General features: G+C 37.5%; 2 protein-coding genes across 2 annotated transcripts in view; one reads left to right on the top strand and one right to left on the bottom strand.

Moving 5' to 3' along the window:
- The window catches only part of LOC128862590 (uncharacterized protein DDB_G0283357), a 39,769-nt gene extending 30,723 nt beyond the window's left edge, over positions 1-9,046 (top strand). Inside the window, exon 3 of the mRNA XM_054101314.1 lies at positions 5,817-9,046. Coding sequence (XP_053957289.1) covers positions 5,976-8,705 — 2,730 coding nt within the window. The 5' untranslated portion in view covers positions 5,817-5,975 and the 3' untranslated portion in view covers positions 8,706-9,046. The remainder of the gene's footprint in view (positions 1-5,816) is intronic.
- Positions 9,047-17,710: 8,664 nt separating this feature from the next.
- LOC128861850 (uncharacterized protein K02A2.6-like) lies at positions 17,711-19,603 on the bottom strand. Its single transcript, XM_054100226.1, has one exon. The coding sequence runs from the start codon at positions 19,601-19,603 to the stop codon at positions 17,711-17,713; it is 1,893 nt and encodes a 630-aa protein (XP_053956201.1).
- Between the last annotated feature and the right edge of the window lie 3,904 nt (positions 19,604-23,507).

The following is a 23,507-nucleotide window of genomic DNA, read 5'->3' on the forward strand; positions in this document are numbered from 1 at the left end:
CCATTCACAGCTACATATATATTTTTTTATTTATCTTTTGCAATCTTTGTACATATATACACATACATACATACTTAGAATTTTTAAAATATGCACAAAGCTAAATATAGACTCACAGGGTTGATCAACCTTTTCTGTATATGCAGTTTCTTCATATTACGTATTTTGTATTTATGCTATTTCTAATTTGCATTTTTTTTATTAATATCCTTCTGCTTTCATATGTTCCAAGGTATTGTTTTAAAAGTTTACAGTTAGCGCTATTCGGCAATCATATTGCGAAAGAGCATGGCTTAGTCATATTTGTGCTATGACCCAATTGAGTGATTCCAAGTCATGCGATCCAAGTATTTCGGGCATTTTTTTCCTTGTTCACTCCTCTCTCGACAAGAATTGTTGTGCGTTGATTCAGTTAATCTATTTGATTTCTGACAGGCTAGGTGATTAACCGGCCGCTACCAGTCCTAAATAGTGAGAATGCCCACCTATCGTTTACTCAGGATTTTGGACATTATCGGTAGTTATTCCAAAAATGAATACTTGTAAGCTTGAGTATAATTAGATTTAATTTAGTAATTATGGGATTTATTCATAGTTAATAATTTCGGAATAGTGTTTTTTAAACTGAGATGTCTTCCTTCGTTTTTTCTAATATTTTTGGAATAAATTTTACTAAAAAAGTTCAGAAAGAAATTATATTTTTTCGTTAATAATTTTGTCGCGAAAGTTTCTTTTTGTCATTTCTGAAAAACTCCCCTCTCAAATTACTTTCTTATTTTTTTTTTCTTTTAATAGCTAAAACTAAGCAAATCATTAACTTTTCGAGTTATATTCAAGTACTAATAATCTGTAAGAAATTTGTGTTTTCCAGATTAAACTTATTAATTTTTTTCTAGACTAAAATATAAATTAAATTAATAAAAAGCATACACCCAATGTAAGTAGCGACGTAATATGTACACGATCCGTCAAACGTTTATGCATTCCAATTTTATACGATTTTTAATAAACTTTAAAAACCGATCAAGTTTCACCTCTTTACTACGCAAGTAACCGAAATAAACCAAATGCCGATGTTCAAGTGAGCTAAGAAACGAAGGAGAATATTCCCGCTGCCGCCGTAGTCGAATGAGTTGCGTAGACTCGAAACTCTCCTCGGCCGACAATGGCAAACCTCCAAGTGTATTTCTGCCATGAAAAAGTTCCTCATAAAAACCATTTGCCGCTCGGAGTCGGCTTAAAACTTTAGGTACCTAGCTCCATTTGTGGAACAACATCAAGATGCACATCACAAATAGAGGAGGAACTCGGCCAAACATATTTCAGAAGTGTATGCGCCAATTATTAATTTTTTGTTTTTATAGTTTTACTGCTTGAATGTATCGTTAGCTCAAAAAATATTGCCTTATTTAACTTAAGGCCTCTTCGATTCGCCAAGAGTTATCACGTGGGTGAATAGATGAAACAACTGGTATAAATAAACATATATACATACATTGTTAGCACTGAAAAAGAGCTGCCAAAAATTATATTTGTTTGGAAGCACTTAACGAGTATTGGTAAGACCGCATTCATACCGGATAACATTTCTTGCTTCAACTCATTACTTGTGAAGCTCGTACTCTGCCTTTATGTTCTTGTTCTTCTCAATATTGTTATGGACTTTAGACTGAACACTAACAATTGCATGGTGTGGGAACACAACGGACAACATCAAAAGAGAATTCATAATTTTGAAGCAACAAAAGTCTCCATGTATGAATGTGGCCTAATGAACTTCTTAAAAGAGAGTTGGCAACATTGAAAATAATGGGTTAAACCAGTTTTATGAGGTATAACCATACGCGCTAGCAGCGAATCTTGCTCCTTAACTTTGTAGTAGCTTTCACATTAAAATTTTTCGTGAAGTGAGCAGAGCCCAAAGATATAGAGCAGAGAAGTGCAGAATCAAAGGCGCCTATAGTTTTCTATCATAACTTATTGCTATTTTGAAGGCATTTCCATTATATCTCTCACATGGGAACTATCGTGCCTATTGGCAAACTAGAACAGTCGCAATTCAAAAGATTCCCTTAAGCTGAATCATTCGCCATACCTGTAGATAGGAACAGATTGTAATTACTTGCGTGCAGGTTCGGACAATATGGTGATTGCAAAAAAGCCTTTCAGTAAAACTCATGACAAGTCACTAATGCTTTGTGAACTGGCATAGCTCTGATGGAAGACAATTACTCTACTTTCGACTAAAGTTGATTATTTCTGGGCGACTTCTTCCTTCGTGCGTTACAATAGACCACGTAGGGCAATAGTAGATGATTCCCTGTAAATCTCATTTTGGTTTTCGTTTGACGTTATCCTAATTGACTCATCTTTCATTACCAATTACTGTCTACTGCAGGCAATGAGTAAATTTTATTGCATTTTTTCAGCGATTCGCAGTTGGAAATTCTGTCTGTGATTTCTTTCATACATCCAACTTGGTTTTATATCTAACCTAATTCAAATAATTCCGAACGAAATTTTTTGAAATTTTCTGCAATGTGCCTTCCTTAGCGTAGTGCAGCAAACATAAGATCAAAATAGAACCGCATCGACGAAATCAAAACTGCGCATGATTAGCTGTTAATGTACTTACACCATAAACAAGTTTTTACCTTTATCCAAGAACAAAAAAATGTTTAAATGATATGGCACATTTTCTCAAGCAGTCACAAAAATGCTTAAGAAGTTATTTTTATTTATTTTAATTTTCTAATGCCATCTAGCGTTACCCGATCGCTTCTATACAATGCAAGCTACAGATTACTAAAAAACCTTTGGGAAATATAATACGTAGATTTATTTTCACGACACATTATATCATGGGGACTATTATTTCCCAGGCTATACTCAAATGGAAATACGATCTCAGCTTGAGGCTAAAACTACACCTACATGGCACATGACACATTAAGGAGTTCAACCACGTACTCTCTTGCCGAAAACTGTTGATGATAAAGGAAATTTTACATCTCATTCAATCAAGAAGAATCGCACAGCTGTGCCCAGAAAATCATTGATTTGTAATCGACAACTTCTATCTACTATTAAACATCCAGTTAATGTTTTGGCCGTTTATATGTGTTTACCGCCAATTGAAATGCTGCCTTGATGAATAAAATTTACCAAATAACATAATTATTGTCAGCTGCGAAGATCTTTGAAAGAAGTAGTCAACCTTGGATTTTATAAAAAGATAACAATCCCATCAACAATCACATCAAAGCCGAAGGTATATAGAGCGGAAACAGCAGAATAGGTTTGAAATGTTGGATTGGGCTTCACGGTCACTTGATGCCTACCCTATTGAAAATGTTTTGGCAAAAGTTAATGGGTTAGGGGTAGTCAGATGCCTTAAAAAATAGTGATTTTCATTAATTTTTTTTTTTTTGCTAGTCAATTGCTTTATTTTACAAAAATAAAAACATAGCATTAATACATCATGTTTCGACTTGACTTTAGCAAAAGAAGTTAATAATTGTAAAAGTTATTGCTGTTTGTGTGGAGCCCGTTTCTCTAGAAGTCCCTTGCCGTGATCATCACAAGTCATTGGAGATTCACCTAAAATCAATCGGACAAGTGAAATTAGTTTTATTAATAAATAATCTTGTGCCTGATCGAAGCTTTTTTCAAAATAACAATATGGCGACCACAAGATTTTTCAGATTTTCGAGAAAAAAACTGAGAATTAATTGTTTAAAAAATCGAAATTTTGAAAAAAAATCCTTCGATCAGGCACGAATTTTTATGTTCTTCAAAAGCGGTATAAATTTTATTGAAATCAAGCTGTTTTTAGGTTACAGTGATCACCTATACAAAAAAAAAATAGCGCTTTTTGTTAATTGTTGAATAACTCGAAAATTATTTGTCGGATTCACTTCAAATTTTCACACAATATTTTTAAGATGTTATGTTTTAAGAAAATGCAAAGAAAAAAATCCAATTTTTTGAAAATTCTCTTTTTGAAACCCCTTAAACAAAAACTCAAAGAAAAAAAAATTTGGACAGTGAAACATTTAGCAACTCAAATTCGGCTGATTTGGAGACAATTTCCGCCACAGCTTGCGCAAAATATACACCAAGTTTGACCGGACATATGAAGCTATTAAAGCTAATGATGCTTACTATATATTTTTTTCCTTGTTCACTCCTTTCGGGAGCATAGGGCTTCGACAAGACTCTGTCTTGCGTTGATTTCGTTAATCTCTTTTTGATTTCTGACAGGGTAGGTGATTAGGCTAAACAGTCCTAAGTAGTGGGAATGGCCACCTGTCGTTGCTGGAACAACGCCTTCTTACTGCTTGGAGCGCCATCTGTGTCTACAATTTTTCTGGCAGAAAGATCGCACAGATGGTTGAGGACTTCGCTAAATTTCGTGTGTGCGGGAGTAAGAATGGGAAGGATAATTTTTTGGGATTTAGAAATGGAATTGGAGTATTTTTTTTTAGGGAAAGTCGGTAGATTTGGAAAAGTGCGAGGACCGTGCATTACGTGGGACTCGAACCCACACCCTCTGGAATGCCAGGCTAGTGCACACTTACGCTAGACTACCGAGCCGATGACTATATATTTTATTGATTGTATTGCGCAAAATATATATTATAAGCTCACACAATACAGTTTGTTGAAATTGGTCAAGTAGTGTCGAAGTTATGGCGGTCATGCTTTCATTAGACAGCCTGTATATTCACGAAATCGGGGAAAAGAATGGTTTAATTTTTCTCCAAAATAGTTCGCATTTCTCATGCTACGTGTTTTTTTTTTTTTTATAAAAACGTTAGCAAATTTGATGGGGGTCGACGAATGCGCAATGTTCGAATCTTGATAGCTCTCTTATTTAGGCTGTTAACCTTTAGCCCTGCATTGCTTAAACTGCAATGCATTTTTTCGGTGTCATTCATACAAGGAGTCTATGGAGTCTATTGGTATGGGTAATAAAAATTATAAATATTGAAATTGAATAGATATCTTTGAGTGTTTAATGAAATCAAATATACTATTTTACCTCTTCTTAGTATTTTCATATTAATGTGGCAAACATTTTTTATATCAGTACTTCACAAAATTAATTAAAACAAAAGTAAGTAATTTAAATACAAATTTCTTACTTGCCTTTTTGCATACAAAATAATTACACACAAAGCATTTTGCGTACATACATGCGAACGCGTACACACGCAAACAATTTTCGCAATAATGGTATTTCATGTGAGTAACCAAAGGACCAGAGCCATTTGCAGGAGCCCCCACCCATCATTAATCGCCCATAAATTAATTATAAGTATTTTAACCTATTAAAATTTTAAAATTCTTTGCACGGCCGCATCCATATTCGCTTTAATTGTCGTTGTGCATCTACCTAGTTTGCATTTACACTGCATTCTTCCTCTTTCACTGTTAATATACACAAAAATGTGCCTTCTTTGTCTAATAAATGAATGTTCTGCTTTTCTTTTTATATCTTTTGCCACTCTTCACAATGACAACGGCGTATATAAAAAACGACAACGACATCTATAAAAATAATAATCACTTTCATGGATATATGGGGAAAAAATTGTGCCACCGCATACATTTACCGACGCGCGCCTTCGCTTGGTACAACCGCCGACACAACAACCATATTCGTGGATTCCCTACTTTTGTGCGCTTCGCTTCGCTACGTGTACCCATTTCGTCTTTTGTGTTATCAATGCGTCGGTTGTTGTCGTTCAATACGGTTGTGCTTTAAAAAAAATCAATACCGACCACCATAAACGCCGGCTACCGCACGCCAGATATTGATGCTTTCGCAAGCAGCACAACAACACAGACGAACAAACATAATCCATTAGAGGGAAGCGGCATAAGGCCGACTCACGCGTTTATCCCACAGCGGCAATAGCAACAACTATCGACGACCTAGCGCAACCGCTGGCAAGTGCCACCGAGAGAAGATGGCCAATCCGCGCAAATTTAGTGAGAAAATTGCGCTACAGAAGCAGCGCCAACAAGAGGGCACTGCTGAATTCGAACGAATTATGAAAGAGGTTTACGCAACTAAAATGGATGATACTCAAGCGAATCAGAAGATACTTGAATGTTGTTTAGTAAATACTGACATTGACAGCAATCACACCACAAATGCTAGTTTAGTAAGTGGTTCAGGTGTAGGTGGCGGAGGAGGAGGCGGGAATGGTGGCGCTGGTGATGGTAGCACCAATGGTCCAGCTGTAAATACTGCAGGTAGTGGCAGTGGTGGTGCCTCACCAGATAGCACCAGTATTGGCAGTGGTGGGGGCACAAGTAGTAATAATGTACGCGAGTCTAGAGGGCGCAGTGTAGGTGTCGGTCCCATGCGACGCCCCTCGGAGCGTAAACAGGACCGTTCGCCATATGGCAGCAACGCTGGCGTCGCAGTCGGCATGGGCGCGGTCTTGAACAACAACGCCTATCTCAGCCCGCCAATGGACAGTAGTTGGCGTCGCTCAAATTCAGATTCGGCACTTCATCAAACACTCAGTATGGCGGTGGCGGCGGAAGGTGGTTTTGGTCCGGGCGGCATAGCTGGCGTTGGCGGACTGCCCGGTGATATGAATGTGCTGCATGCAAACTACCAGCATCACAACCAACGATCTCATTCGCCAAATATTGGCCGCAGTTTTAGTCCACAAGCACAAAGACGAAAGGGTCAAATGATGCATCATCATCAGCAACACCCTCAGCAACACCTACATCATAGTCAACAACACTTGCAATTGCAGCAGCAACATCAACAGCTGCAGCAACACTTTCAGCAGCAGCAGCAACAACAGCAACAGCACCAGCAGCATATGCATCAACAAGCACAACAGCAGCATGTCCAACAACACCATCCGCAGCAACATGCGCAACAGCCAGCGAGTAGTGTTAGCCAACAGCAGCAACATCCACAACATTTCAATGCCAAATACACAAACTGCAACATGCCAATAAATAATATATTCAAGTCCCTACAAGAGCAATCGCTGGCGCTCGCCAATACGGGTTCATTGCCGGATCTGACTTCATTACATTACTCGCCTGCACAACAGCAATTGATCCACCAGCAACAGCAGCCGCAGCACCAACAGCAAACGCTTTCGCCAATACTGTCACCTCACAACAATGGCCGCGATCGAGATCAGTCTTCAAGTCCCTTCAGCCCTGCTGCCGGCAATGGCAATGGAGGTGGTGGGGGTGGCGGTCCGCCATCGCCATATCAACAGCAGCAGCACTCACCCACATCAGCCGCCAACACACCGACAGCTGCGCAAACATCGCCACATTTGTCTTTCACAAATCTCGCCGTGCAATCACCCACAGGCAACGGCCCCGCCACACAAAACGCCGCACAAAGCGGCAATTTCACCAACCTGCCTACACTGGGTGCCGCCAGCTCGACGGGCAATCTTACAGACTACCGCCAACCACTGAATCCACCCAGTCCAGGCTCCTCTCCGGGATTGCTGACGTCCGTATCGGGAAACGATGTGGTACATATCAGCGCGCCTGCCAGTCCAATACGGCATCCGCAAGCCGGCGTCATCGGCCAAGGCATACAGGGCTATAATGAAAAGAATATTCAGACATTCGATCGTTACTCTCCTGCTATTCCTGTGGGTGCGCTAGAAGCGACTGGGTACAATAGTCTGAATCCCTCGTTTCACAACCATTTTGAGCAATTTACGCTAGGTGACAGCAATTCCTCGCCCGAGCAACAACAACAGTTGCAACAACATTTTCAGCGTCAACAACAGCAGCAGAATAGCTTCACTACGTTAGATTTTGATGACTTCGTTAGCGGTGGGAATGGTTCGCCATATTCCCAGAGCCTAACCCAGAACAAACAATTAGACTTTGGTGATCTGGCAGGCGTGTCGACGTCAACGGCGACGACAGTAACGCATAGCAGTAGAAGTGACGATAGCAATTGTAACTCCAACAGCGGTAACAGCACAACCAATAACAATAACACTCAGCAACAACAACTGCAAGCGACACGTATTATGACGAATCAACTGTTAAATAATAATGGCACCGGTGGAGGCAACAATGTTAACAGCAACACAAATACAAACGGTCCATGTCGCATTAGCAACAATAATGTAAATCTGACGCAAGCGAACGAAGTGAACTCGTCACCCATACCTTCACCCTTGGGTTGCTTGCCGTCACCCTCGTCTCCACTACCGATTCCTATAAATACACAATCGCCGCATCATCAACAACACCAACATATGACGCTGTCACTGCACTCACACTCTGCACAACCATCACCTCATCATTCACCACTGCATTCGCCGCACCACGCCTCCCCACTGTCATCATCGTCGCCGGGCATAACAACATTAACTGGCGGAGTATCCCCATCGTCACATGGCGGCGGTAATGGCGGAAACAATGCGTCGTCGCACCACCATCAACACCAGCCGACAACGCAACACCAACAACACCATCATCATCAACAAAATCACGCTAATACACCGACCAACACCAACATACCGGCGATCATATTCTCTGACTATTCGTCGCGTGAAATTTTCGACTCACTCGATCTGGACCTGGGTCAAATGGACGAGACTGCACTAGATTTACTAGCAGATCAGAACTCGATAATGATTGCCGATGCTACAATCGAAGACAGTTTTCGAAAAGATCTTAACTGATACTATGAGGAAGCTGTTGCAGCTATTGAGAGTGGCGTACTACTCGACGACACCTTCGATCCGCTAGGGCCCATAGTAGACGTCACTGAGGTACTGGGCAATCCGCTGGCGGATACAATGAAGTACAAACAAGACGAAACAATAGACACGGCCACGCCCACCAAATCTGCCAACAACACAAATACAGACTCCATACCACCCATCAAACTTAATATTAGCGGGCAAGATAATATCGAAGATGAGCTTAGTAATGTCGACGATAACATAAGCATTGGATTAGGTATTGGTATCGAAATCGGTATTGGCAGCGATACTACTGAGAACAACGGTGATGTGGAAGATTTTTTCTTCTAAATGTGGTCGCGACGATGGTCAATAAGCGGACTGTTATGAAGGTGAACGATGGAGAAGAGAAGCACAACTATCTATGGTATGTCGATTGATGGGACGGCGACAGAGGTAGTTGGAACGACGCACATAGCTAAACACAATATACATTCAAGGATGCGTATATACGATGATATACATACACACACACGCACACACACCCAAACGTACGTATGAGTTGAAGTGCACGCGCAAGCAACAGTGGTAGCAACAGCTTTTAAAACTCTAAGCAGTAGTTAGGACTCTTTAAATAAAATATACAAACGTAATTACCTAAAACATATACAAATGTGTTTATTTACATACATACATATGTAAAACAAAAAACAAATTAATGGCAGTGGAGCATTTGTAAAAGACCACGAAACGTATGAATTGAGTTGTAAGACTGAATTGGGTTTTTTGTAAAAGAGTTTTCGAGTATACCGAATGGTAATTTTTCTTTGAAAATTTGAAGTTTTAAAATTTTATTTTATTTTCTTGCGCAATATATTTTTGCTTACTTATTACAAGACTTTTCTCGCTTAACACTAAATGACTACGCAGTACTGTCGTAGAAGTAATAACTTAGGAAAAATTTTTTAATCTGTGGATTTCCCTAAAAACATATGTAGGTCCAATTTAAAATGTAAGAAGTCTATTTTCGGCTCCCTTTTTCCTGAATTAATTATTTGAGATACTTTATTCTCTATATATTCGCAATTGCTGCAATACAGTGGATTTACGCATGCCCATCATTCGTTGCTTGCAGGTTCAGTGTCTACTGTGGGCATGAAACTTCAAATTATAGAAAAAGTTTTTAACTACTTAAAATCACCGGTAAGGTAATGGCAACTCTTCAAGTGACTTTCTGCTATGAAAAAACTTTTCATAAAATCCATCTGCTTTTCGCAGGCGATATTAAATTGTAGAGTCCTTTATTTAAAAGACAACAAGAGGTGCGCCCAAAAAATTGGAGTAGAAGCTCGCCCAAACATCTCCAATTATACACCGATTATTCAGGCATAATAAAGGGTGTTTTTTTAGAGATTAGGTTTTCAAGATGAAATAAAACGTATATAATTTAATGTTATGGCCAAGAATTTAGCTTTATTATAAAGATAAGGGTTTGCCATTATGTTTTAAAAATGATTTCGGGCAAGTGGCCGCCGCGGCTGGCTCGAATAAATTCCAGCCGAGAGGCCCAATTTTCGACCACTTTTTGCAGCAATTGGGCCGTATGTCAACAATAACGCGCCGAATATTCTCTTCCAAGACGTCAATCGTCTCGGGCTTATCTGCGTAGACAAGCGACTTCAAATAGCCCCACAAGAAATAGTCCAGCGGTGTTATATCGCACGATCTTGGAGGCCACGCCACAGGTCCACGGCGCGAAATAATGCGCTCACCAAAAGTTTCCTTCAATAAATCGATTGTTGCGTTGGCTGTATGGCATGTAGCGTCGTCTTGTTGGAACCAATGGTCGTCCACATCAACATCGTCCAATTCAGGCACGAAAAAGTCATTAATCATGGCTCTATAGCGCTCTCCATTGACTGTAACATTATGGTCGGCTTCATTTTTAAAGAAATATGGACCAATGATTCCCTCTGCCCATAGAGCACACCAGACAGTGACTTTTTGAGGATGTAACGGCGTCTCAGCAATGGCTTGTGGATTATGTTCACTCCAAATGCGACAATTTTGCTTATTGGCATACCCATTCAACCAAAAGTGAGCTTCATCGCTGAACAAAATTTTCTTGTGAAAATCGGGATCGGTGGCCATCTCGTTTTGGGCCCAAATTTGCACGATTTGCAAACGTTGTTCAGGTGTAAGTCTATTCATTATGAAATAACAAACCAAACTGAGCACAAATCAAGTGACAACTGTCAAAAAGACCATCTACGAAAAAAGTAGTGCCAACTTGAAAACCTAACCTCTAAAAAAACACCCTTCACCATAAAAATTTGAGCAGTGCTCTTGTTCTACTCTCAAGTACTCATATCTGGTGGGTTGGTTGGCAAATAGTAGAAACTATTGCCTGTGGAACTCACCTAGGACTGAATTGGCGCACAAAGTGCCACTTAGCTGCGCTTGCTGCTGGAATCTCTCTAAAGTCCGTCGGTGCAATTCACTACTATCTAAAAAACACTAGAACTTGCCAATGAACCTACTTCTCTTTGTTTAGGAGGGCTCGGAAATCTCAATTTGCTTTAAGAAAATGCAAAACAGAGAGTTATAAACGTCGCTATTAGCATAGAAATATACATAGAAAGCCTTGACTATTTGATTTGTTGTAATCGAAATTTGATTTATTCCATCTTAATTCGTAAGAATTTCATGTGTAGCTCTCTCTTAACTTAGCTCGACATCGACTTACAGTCTCTGACTATTCTGGAATTTATAGTTGGTATTACCAGCAGTAGAAGTGTTGCTGGGCTACCTGAAAGATATATTAAAAAATATATATATATTATATATGTATGTATAGGACTCTGTAACTCCTAGTTGCAGCATAGGCCATCGACGATTCGTTAGCATATTGTGTTTTAGGTAAGTAGGTTGCTAGCCATCCTACTCTAGCTTGGTGATAATTGAACTATCCATACCTCCAAGCAGGTGTTCATTAGTTTTAGTTTGCGAGTGGTAATTTATTTCCCCCTTACCCTGCATGATACCGAGCCCTTCCCGATCTGTCGCCTGGGGACGCGTCCGATGGGAGACAGACAACTCTGAACAGAGATATATGATACCTATGCTTCTATTACTCCACGGTACTTCTTTGCCAGGTTCAATAAAAAATTTGGCATTAGTTTTCGAGTTCTTTCAGTAGCAAAGAGATAGTCGTCAACCACATATTTTTAGAAATCTCTACCGCAGTTCACAGAAGAGGCTTGGGTTTTTCTAGGCATCCACTATACTAAGTTATAGCAGCTTATAGTTAGAGATATGGCGACTATGTTCTTTATACGTATATGCTCTGATAATAGTTCTTACAGGTTATATAAGTGGCACTGTACTAAGGAGTTATCAAAATGAGGAAAATGTGCAATGTGAAGTTTCCCTGTGCGCTACTTTCTCATTTCATATAACGCCTTCCTAGTATAACTAGACCCTTATGCCTACTTCAAAGTTGGCTGCATGACAGTATACCGCATTTTCAGCTACAGCATACATATACAGTTTTTGCATACATATATACATACATATGTATATCACGAATTTAGTAGATAAGTTGAATCTGGTTAGGTAGTAGCCGGTAGTGTTGACTCTCTTTTATTTTTCCTTTGTATTTTCAGTAGGTAAATTACTTTGGTAAGCTTATTACTGCTTTTGCTTTCATCTAACAAGTAGGCGTGTCATGCCTTAATATTTTTTTAACGCTTCCGGCAAATCAAAGTCACATCCTGCGTTGCAAGTTCGTTGCACAATGTCTACCACCTTGCATTGTAACTGCTGCGCAAGTGCTTGCTTACATACGATTTTCTTCGGACGCACTTCAATAAGGAAACACATAATTGAATAAAAAACTCTTAGCTGCAAATGTAATCTAACAAAGTTAAAAAATCAAAATGTAGTAATGGGAAAACCAAAGCAAGTAAGCGTGAGAATAAAATGATAAAGTGTCTTTAACGCATGCGGCCAATTTACGCCACACAGGCAAGTACAATTTGCCATATCCGATGCTAGTGCCAGGCGTAGGGCAAGTTGTGCAGCGCACACGCATCCTTGAATGCCTACAAAGCGCTGTTAACAACACCCACATGCGTACTTAGCTGCAAAAATACACCCACATCCATATATATGTATGTATATGTGAGCATACTATATCTGCTGCTTGCATAAGTAGCAATGCTGAATGTCTACCAGGATGGCATTGGTAAATGTGTGGGTGTACAACAATTGGCTGTAATTCGTCGGTTATGACAGCAGACAAAAAGGAGACAGTAGCCTGCAGGTAGTGGGTGATAAGAAATATGCAACCGGCGGTAGAAAGTAGGAAGTGTACGAACATGAAACTCAATTAGTCATTCAACTCAATTCGAACGTTTACAGCTCGGCCGGATGCTCCCGGCAAGCTTCCTTAAGTGTAGTTTATGTAATAAATAATTTTTTTTTCTTCTACTCCGATTTAACGTTTCCATTTTGCTTTTACGACTATAGACGACAAAAATTAATAAATATGCAAATAAATGCGGCGTTCAAAGCAATTTCCTTTCATTTATGTGCATATGTATGTACATACATATATGAATGTATGCCCACAACAAAATTACCATATACATTTACTATAATATTATATTTGACATTTCTGCTTACATTTATTTTAAGTGTTATATTTTTTGTGCGTTTCCAGTTTATCGTTTTTGTGTGAAAGCAATTAGTAGTTTTTAAGCGAAGAGAAATGTGCAGAAAACAGTTTTTACTAGAATTTTACTTAAAGTGTCAAATTTAAATTATTTTCGAATCCATCAAAATAGCTGAAAGGAAGTGCATACCTTGCAAAGCTTGCAAGCGAAATTTTTGATTACAAAACAATAAGCAAAATCAACAATTAGTAACTACCATAATAATTGTAAGATGGAATGATTCAAAGTAAAAAACCAAAAAACAAACAAATATAAAATGGGCAAAAAATTAAAAAATGTGAATTAAAACAACAAATTAAAACAAAAACTTGATAAGCAACAAAAACTCATATGCAACATACCCAAGTATTTAAAAAAAATGCAGAACTTATAGTACATAAAACAAGTACATATTAAAATCAATTCAAAACTCTCGCCGTTTAGCAACTAATATCAAAACATGCACTTACAATAACAATAATAAATTATAAAAACAAACATACATACATATTTCAAAGCAATGCACACTTTTTATCAAATAATTGTATTACAAATTATTTAATTTATACATGTTTACTGTGCTTATCTACTAAGCGCCCCTCTGCACTTAATCGCTCACCGCCAGCAAAACGTTCGAGAAAAACAAAAAACATATAGCAAATACTTAATGGAGATCCGGATTTCGCTTCTTTTTTGCAATTACACATTTTGCGAGTACCTACAACTATCCATATTATAATGAAACAAAAGGACCTTGAACTTCGCACTCCATGCGCGCAATTATATGTACTGCATACATGCGAGTATACGAGTATGTATGTACGAATATATTTTTTGGTCGCATATAAAAAAAAAATCCCTTGTAAAATATGTAGCGCCGTCTCTTGGCTACTGTAAAATAATTGCCTTTGCAAAATGTTTAATAATGTCATACAGTGCACTTAAAAATTGTGTATACCTTCATAGGTGCACGTCTGAAAACTTGTAAAGTCACCGTAAGTTCATATGTATTTATGTTACATTGTATGGAGATTCATTTAAACGGTAAAGATTGTGCCGTTTACATTCATGATTTCGTTATGTTGCGCGATTTTTTAGATTTTTTGTAACTAGTTATTATATTAACCAAAGTGTGAAATTGTAAATGAAGTAATAGTTTTAGCAAATTAATTCTAGAAAATGTTATTTTTAAGAAATTTTGACAGCTTTACGAAGGGTTCAATTACGTTTGATAGCGAGAAAGTATTTTTTTTTTTGTTTTTTTTTTGTTTTTTTTTTGTTTTTTGTCATCAAACTGTACTTGTCCAACATTACTTGCCTGCCTGTTATTACGGCAGCTTGTACTAACTGTACTCGCCTTGCAGCTCCTTCTTAAACTTACAAATCTTCAAAACGCTGGGTCGCAATACGCGACTGTTGCTTCGCGACTGGCATGAAAGAATTAATCTGTAATAACATCAGCTAAGTAAAATTGTAATATAATTATTATACTTTTGTTTTTGTTTGAATTCTAATCCCAGCAGCATAATATTTTCACGTTATATTTTTATTTTAATATTAAAAAACATATTCGCCAGCCAATGCGAATCTATTAAAGTTGATGGCAACAGACCAACAACAATGTTTTGTACGTTTGATTGTCAAAGCTAAGTATCGGCAAAGTAGAAAACAAATAATTAAATCGCCTTGTTTGACGGCACGGTGAAAGGCCAAAAAAAAAACAAATCAGCTGATTTACCGGTACCACCGAAGACTGATAGAAAACACAATTGCGCCTTACGAATTCACCGTGTCGTAAGAGGAAATGAATAAACAAGCAAAAGGAAGGGAAATTACTTGTTTGTGAAGAAGAAGAGTAGGCGCAAGCAATGGAAACAGCCTAACCAAGGTGGATTTATTAAGGTGACAGCATTCACCCAGCTGAATTTTTCACCGTAGGTATGGCTTACGTCAAAATGATATGCTTTGTTTGTATGTATTGGTATGTTTACATTCGTATGTTTACATTTGCTTGCTGATTTTGACGTTATGGTTGGACCAAACGCAACAACAAATACATGTAGGGTTTTACTTATATGTGTTTGCTGTCACCTGTAATAAATTCGCCTTGCAGCGTAACAGAAGAAATTATATGCACACACATACATACTTTGCCACGGCGTCTTCCGCATAAAAACGCAATTTGAATTTGGAGGCTTTATATTAATTTGAGCTTCGTTTTCATTAATTTTCTCACAAATTACAATATTACCAAGCCATTCACTGAATTTTCACAAACATGAAATTTCTCCTACTTTTGTTTGTTTTGTTCGTTTGTTTCGTATTGCGAAGGGAGCTGACGGCAGAATCGCGAAAAACAAAGTAACTGTTTTTTAATGACGCCACCTTAGATACTCAATTCGCCTTGGGTACCACCTTTAATAATTTCACCTTATTCACCAGCCCTAAGATACAAGCCCAAAACACGCTTGTCGTGTTTGCTTTTCTCCGACACCTGTCAAAAAAGAATACAAATATACTGAAATATGAAATTCGACGAGATGGCAGATTTGCTTCACTCGCTTGAAGGTTTTTAAAGTTTTGAATAGCGACAAGAAGAAAAAGAGAGCTGCTCTCCTTCAGCAAATTTTGACACACATGAAACTAGTTGCAAGAATTTAGAATTAATTCAACACAATGGTGAAATAATATGGTGAAATTTCCCAACCCTGATTATGATTAAAAGAGTGATTGGTTAAGTCTCTCGATGAAGAGAGTACAGAAGTTGGCGCCATGCGAAAAGCTTTACCGTAGCTTTTGGCAGATTTGACAGCTGAGTGTCGTTGGTATGAAAATAAACTAGCCTTGGTGTGCAAATGTACGCACGATTAATTTTATATTCTTGGCTTTCCACTCACTTTCGCTTATTCTTCCTTTTTGTTTAGTTTGTTTATTTTCCGTACTGACGTCACAGTACTTGGGAAGGCCAAATCTTACACTGCATAATTCTTGGACAAGTCATTTGTTCTTCAACTTGTATGCATTGGAGTAAAATTCCAAGAATGGCATTGTGTACCTTCTCATAAGTTTTAACCCTCTACTGAAACCCGCCATTCAGCAAATAGGCTTGTAGACCATTTAATATTTATGAATTGCATATGCAAGCCCAACAAATGATATAAGCAAGAATTGTTTGATCTGAACAACCATTGGCACAGTATAACACTCAGACGGTATCTAAACTGAACTGTGCCCTAGACTTCAAACAGAAAATCAAATCTTAAATTGCGTTCGCTTCAAATTTGGATATGGCCAAATTACCGTCCCAGATAATCACGGGCTATTCCCTTTTATGTACGGGGAATGCTGCTGGAGTGACTGTCGGTGACGTAGAACCGACTGTCGTGGGAAAGGCATACAAAACATAACGAATCTTCTATATTCCAGGCCTCTGTAGAACTGCTGAGATTTTAGGAGAGTAGAATAAATGGATGCTTTTAATAGTCTTCAGTAGGTTAAAGGGGGATTGGATATGCAAAGTTTATCTTTATAGCTATTGTAACAACCTACCTATCTGATAATTAATACACATCAATTAATTCTTATTTTTGACCGCTTGTCTCTTTATTTACGTGTTCGCTTCGCCACTGTCTGACAACGAATACCACTCTCAATACACTCTTTATCGACTCTGACCGCTCTGCACATACAAGTGCATACATACAAGGTGACAGATGTTATTACTTATAAAATGTCTAAACGTCGTTTTCATTTACGGATCTCCACATCCCTCCCTCCTTATAAAGTTTCAAGCGCAACTTGGATTCCTCAGCAGGGGCGTCGATTCCGGGTCGGTGGGTGGCGAGGTGGTTTGGGGTTCCTGAAGATGTGTTCTTTGATGGCGCCGATGTCGGTGCAGCTGAATGTAAAGACGTTCCCGGGGCAGTGGATGGAACGGTGTCTTCAACAGTAGTAGTTACATCGTCGGGGTTGTGTGACGTACAATATGGCAGCTTTTTTACCTGGCTTATATTTCGGCGAACTCTTTTCCCATTCCCCATCACTGTAACTTCATTTCCATCCCGATCTAAGACCTCATACTCCGTGGGGTCAAACGTTGGTGTTAGCTTATGTGAGAAAACGACATTTCGAAGTAGTACTTTATCCCCCGGAGCTATATCGGACGGCTTTGCTTTCCTTGCCATATCCCCTTTCTCTTTCCCTTTTTGCTTGTTCATTATGTCGAGGTCTCTAGCTGCCGAGTCCAGCATATCATCCGTTATGTCGTGTATTCCAGGTATTTTGTCTCTAATAACGCGATTGTACATGAGTTCTGTTGGAGCTGTCCCTGTGGTGCTCAAGTACCGTTTTTACACATGAATCGTGCTCTTCTTTAGTGCTTCCATATATAATCACGTCATCAATGTAATTTAAACAATTTCTGCATGTTGATAATAACTCCTCCAAAACGCGTTGAAAAATCTCCGGAGCAGAGCTAATGCCAAACATAAGTCTCTTGTACCGAAATAATCCCTTGTGGGTTATGAAAGTGGTAATCTCACGACTTGATTCCTCAAGCTCCAATTGATGATAAGCCCATTTGAGGCCTAGGCGAGAAAAGAACTTGGCTTCCTTTAACTTTGTCATGATGCTATCGAAAGTTGGGAGTGGGTAGTTTTCGCGCAAGACCGCCTGATTAGCCCTACGCATATCCACACATAAGCGTATTTCTCCACCCTCTTTGAAAACAGCAACAATTGGTGAAACCCAACCGCATGGCCCCGTAACCGGCTCAATAATGTCTTTGGCTAGTGGTTCGTTTAACTTGTCTTCGACCTTTCTCTCAAGTGCAATTGGGATACGACGTACTGGTTGCTTAACCGGTTTTATGGCCGGATCCAACGACAATTTGATTTTTACATTTGAAATTTTAGGAAACGGCTGCATCATCTCAACGTTGTTCACCCCCAGACCCAATTGTAATACTTTAAGCTGGATGGCAGTATCGCGACCAAGCAAAGATTGCTTGCCATCTTTAATAACGTAGAAAGTGGCGATCTTTTCTGATTGTTTTCTGACCCCCACTGGTGCCTCAAAAACATAGAGAACTTTCAAAAGCTGATTGGCCGCGTATGCTTTAAATTGATTTACAGTTTCAGTGCGAATGTTCCACCTAATTGCTTTGCTACTTTCCAATTCGTCCCAGGCTTGTTGACTTAACAAATTAAACCGCGAGCCCGAGTCTATAATCATAGTGACTTCGTGCCCCCCGATGTTGCATTTTATAAATTCATTCATTAACGTAGAAGTTTCTACCTGAAGACAATCATATTCACCTGAGTTGTCTGAAAAATCGTCTTCGAGTTTCCCAATACACCTTACCTTTGATGGTTGAAACTTCCTTTGTTTTGAGGCACCCGACCCCGCTTCTTCATGTTTCCGCTTTAAGCCTTTAGTTCTGCATTTCCGAGCATAGTGCCCCGCTAACCCACATTTGTTACATTTCGATTTCTTTGCCGGGCAGTTTGTGTCAAAACTCACATGACCAAGTTGACCGCATCTGGAACACTCACCACCACCTCGTCTACCCTTTTGCATAGTTGAATATACTTTATTAACCACTTCACTATCCTGCTTAGAAATCATGCTTTGCGATTGCTTTTGGATTTGTTCATTAATCTGGCACGTCTCAATAATTTCATTTAAGCTTTGCTCCTTTTCAAGGAGACGTTTCCTTAAATCTACGCTAGCCCAAGAATCAATAATTTTGTCCTTCAAAGCAATGTCTTCGATTTCACTTTTGGTTTCACCAAAACAACATTTAGAGGATTGGTGTCTTAAACGCAATAAAAATTTGTTAAATGGTTCTCCTTCCAATGGCGCAATGCTTCTAAACAGATGCCGCTCGAACGTTGAATTTCGCTTTGGTGTAAAGTAATTGTTCAACTTTTCGACCAAAACCTTGAACACATCAACTTTATTTTCAGCGTCAGCTTCTACCAGAGCGCCAGGAGTATTGAAAATAACTTCCTGCAGTTGAGGTCCACCTAAATGAAGGAGTTTGCTTTTTTGTTTAACCGCGTCTTTTATATCTTCTGATTGAAGGTACAAAGTGAAGGACCTTAGCCATTTTTCCCACTCATTTCGTAATAACGACTTGTCGATGCTATCGCAAAGTAATGGTCTCATTTCAGTTGTCATATCGCCTAGGAAATAATAATTGATTGAGAAATTTTTTTTTGTTAATTCCCTTGCACCGAAATTCTCACTTGATTTTCCGATCAAATTTGGTTCACAGTTTAACTAACTGCGCCCTTGTTATTAATGCGACCAATTGAATGGATTGCCCCCTGCTCCTTCTAGGACCAATTTAATGGACGCATTGAATTATCTACAACAAAATGTAAAGTTTTAAAATAAATCTTTGCATAATATTATTTCCAATTTAATGGAATGACATTTACCAATTGAATGGTCGATTTTCTAATAATCTTTCGCTTGCTTCACTTTTCGATTTTTCCTTTTCTATTGCGTCACTCTCGTTGCTTTGCGTTTGCACACCAAACCAAAATGGCTGATGCAATAGTATTCGCTTTGTCGGAAAATAAAATTTTTACCACGTGGATTCTTCTTTTTTTTTTTCTCATTAACTATCTAAAAGAAAGAAGAGTTAGTGGTTTTAATGTTTTACATATACCTTTATTGTAGAAGATCCCATCCTCGTCGCCAATGTAACAACCTACCTATCTGATAATTAATACACATCAATTAATTCTTATTTTTGACCGCTTGTCTCTTTATTTACGTGTTCGCTTCGCCACTGTCTGACAACGAATACCACTCTCAATACACTCTTTATCGACTCTGACCGCTCTGCACATACAAGTGCATACATACAAGGTGACAGATGTTATTACTTATAAAATGTCTAAACGTCGTTTTCATTTACGGATCTCCACAGCTATGATAAACAAAAAACACTCATGTTCTGGACTCTCTGTCTTAAAATTATATGTAGAACCGGAATCTGACAAAAACAAAGTCGAGAAAAATCCTTACATACAAATTGGGTCACCCTAACGTGTATACATATGTATATCGAAAGAGCTACACCCTAGTGTTATTAATAAATAAATCTTTCTTGCGCTTGAAAAATGTGGCTGTCAATTTCTTTTTTATTCTCCATTATAAAATGAATTTATTAGTGTCCGATGACAGCATAACTCATTTATTTATTACAAATTAAAGGTAAATAAATTTTCAAATGATTTTCATTGGGGAAACTGACTGCGTTTCGAAGTTTTTCTCTAGTTTTTTAGGAAGTTTATAAATATATTTTTATTTATTTTTTTTATAAAAGAATATTGCGGTGTCTCATGTTGCTTCCTGCGCATCTCGCTCTTGTTATAAATAAATCTGTTGCGGCGCTAAAAAAATTTGGCAGTGAGTTTCTTGTTTTCTCATCCTCCATTATCAAAATTAATTTATTACAGTAAACAAAATAGCCCTAGATGGCGGAGATAAACATACAAAACAGCAGGTAAATTACATACAACAATTTCAAACAAAAATCAGCTAATGTAAAGTTTTCGTGTACTTATAGTTTGTTTTTAATATTTTTTTTCTAAAATATGCGCAATGATAAAAGTAACCCGACGTACGCTAACCATAGAGAACGAGCGAACTTCGGGCTCGGCCATTTTCGGATACAAAATTTCTATTCGGTTTCGGCCAAAAAATAACCGAAATCGGCCGAACGTTTCTTACAACTTTTTTGTTTAAAAAATATCTGAGCAAGTTATAGTTTTTGCCACATTTTTGAGTGATGTTTTCAAAGCGCACACTTTTTTAAGTTGTTTCGAAATGTCAGCTTCTTCTACATCGCTTGTGGCTAGTGAGCAATTATTCAGTGCTCCAAGTCAGTTCTATACCGATAGACGGTGCTGCCAGCCAAGTGAAAATTCGGATAAGCTAATGTTTTTACATTACAAGATAAAATTATTCAACTACGAATATTAAACAATTAATGCATGTTTTTTTCCTTGAAAAATAATTTCTGTTTTTTGTGATTTTAATAACATAAGCACATAGGTTTGTGTATGTTATGAACAGAAGTTAATGTGATTGATATTTAAGTACCCTTTTGGATTTTTAAAAAGTTGTTGCCTGCTTATTACTTGTAACCTTTAAAAAGTTCGGTGCAGCTTCGACTGAGATTGGCGGTAGTTCGGTTCGGTTTTGGCCTTAAAAATCGGTGTTCAATTGTTCTTTAGCTAACCAGGTCTTGATGAAAACGAAATTCTTGCTTCGAGCTGTCTAACTTCGGATTAAAGTCAATATTAACTAGACATTGCGAAAGTTTTTCTTAGCGCTACCCATAAGTCACGATATGGTTGCAGCACACAGGTACCAAGCCCGACAGTTTGTGCCAGCAAGCACCGAAATACTTTTGACAAATATCCAAAAGTTACTTTTTCATTTATTAAAACTTATAGGAATGGTTTAGGTTCACCTGTTTATTGATTGAAATGTAGATGTAGCAAAATTATATAGGTCAGTACAATACCCAGCCCACAAACCACTTCGTATTCCGTACTGCTCTAGAGGCATAGTTTTCCTAAACTATTTGAATAGATCCATCCGACATGCCAACAGCACCAACAAGGTAATGGACGATTGTTGAGGACCAAATCTTTGATTCGTTGACACGTTGGACATCATTCAAAGTTTTTGGCCAATATCACACTTTTATTTATATTTTTTGTTTAATATTCATTAAACTTAAATAATGAGCTGCATAAAAAATCTTACCCAGTACCTTTTATTTATTAATTAATTAATTTTTTTTTTTTAGAAATCTTTTTTTTCGAAACAAGCAATAAAATGCAATTTTTCTTCGAAATCCTTTACGTCTTAACTGTCAGCATTGTACTTTTTTTGCAGAAGGCTTAAAAATACCTAAACCCATAAAACTAAACATGCTGATGTATATGTTAAGTATCCCTCGTTTCATAGCTTTTCAGAATGGTTTTTACATCGTCTCAAGTGAGCAATTCGAATTTAGTTTACAGTTTGTCCAACTTAACGGGTCCAATAGGAAGTATTTTCTCTGCTGTCAAATGTAGTTGAAGCTTTGCTTGACTCGATTTCTATAGAAATATATATATAAGTAATTCCTAAGCAAACTAAAGGAAAAAACTTTAAATATAAAACAAAATAAATCGTTCAAATTCAATAAAAAAGCCTGAATTTATTTTATCACTAATTAATATACATATAAATATTATTATAATTGCATAAAAAATTAATAAGCGATTTTTAAATTTTTTTATTAATTATACACTAATGTCAAAGTATGAAAACGGGAATATATTAAATCAATTGATGTACCTAGAATTAGATTTTAAATCTTAAAAAAAAATTTTAAATAATCATTATTCTTAATAAACATAAAAATATGTACGTTTAGTGTTAAAATGTGGAGTATGTGGACCATTAGGATACCTACAAGAACGAAAATGAAAATAAAAGTGCTTGGGTATGTGTATACAAAGTAGGAGTTGCTAAAATTTTTGTGAGAGTAAATGTCAAAAGGAAACTGATCTGTAAAAATGAATAGAAAATCCAACGCTGAAAATATTTACATATGTCAATGGGATATATAATATACAAAACAAAGGTATGAGTATGTAAATAATATATAAGTATATATATATATACATATATATATACATTCATATATATGAAAATTTATAACATAAAAATTGAAGAAAGCCAAAAAAAAATAAAAAAACAAAAATTAAAAAAATAAAAATGCATCATTAAAAAGAACTCTTTAAGAAGTAAAAAACTAAATTTATGAAATAAACCCTTAAATGTAAATGTAATAACACACAGTTATTTGTTTCAAATAAATCTTTAATTATATTTAAACAAAACAGTCTAAATGTAAAGAAGTGGTCAATATTTCATGGTATAAAACGAATGAGGTAAGTCCACAGATGGGAAAATTTGAATAAAAAGTTAGGGCGCCAAGGCACTGCTTCAACTACATTTTTCTACCACCCATAATACGAGGGGTGCCTTTTATATTTCGGGATTTGGC

The sequence above is a fragment of the Anastrepha ludens genome, chromosome 4 (genome assembly GCF_028408465.1).
Source record: "Anastrepha ludens isolate Willacy chromosome 4, idAnaLude1.1, whole genome shotgun sequence".
NCBI classification, from domain to species: Eukaryota; Metazoa; Arthropoda; class Insecta; order Diptera; family Tephritidae; genus Anastrepha; species Anastrepha ludens.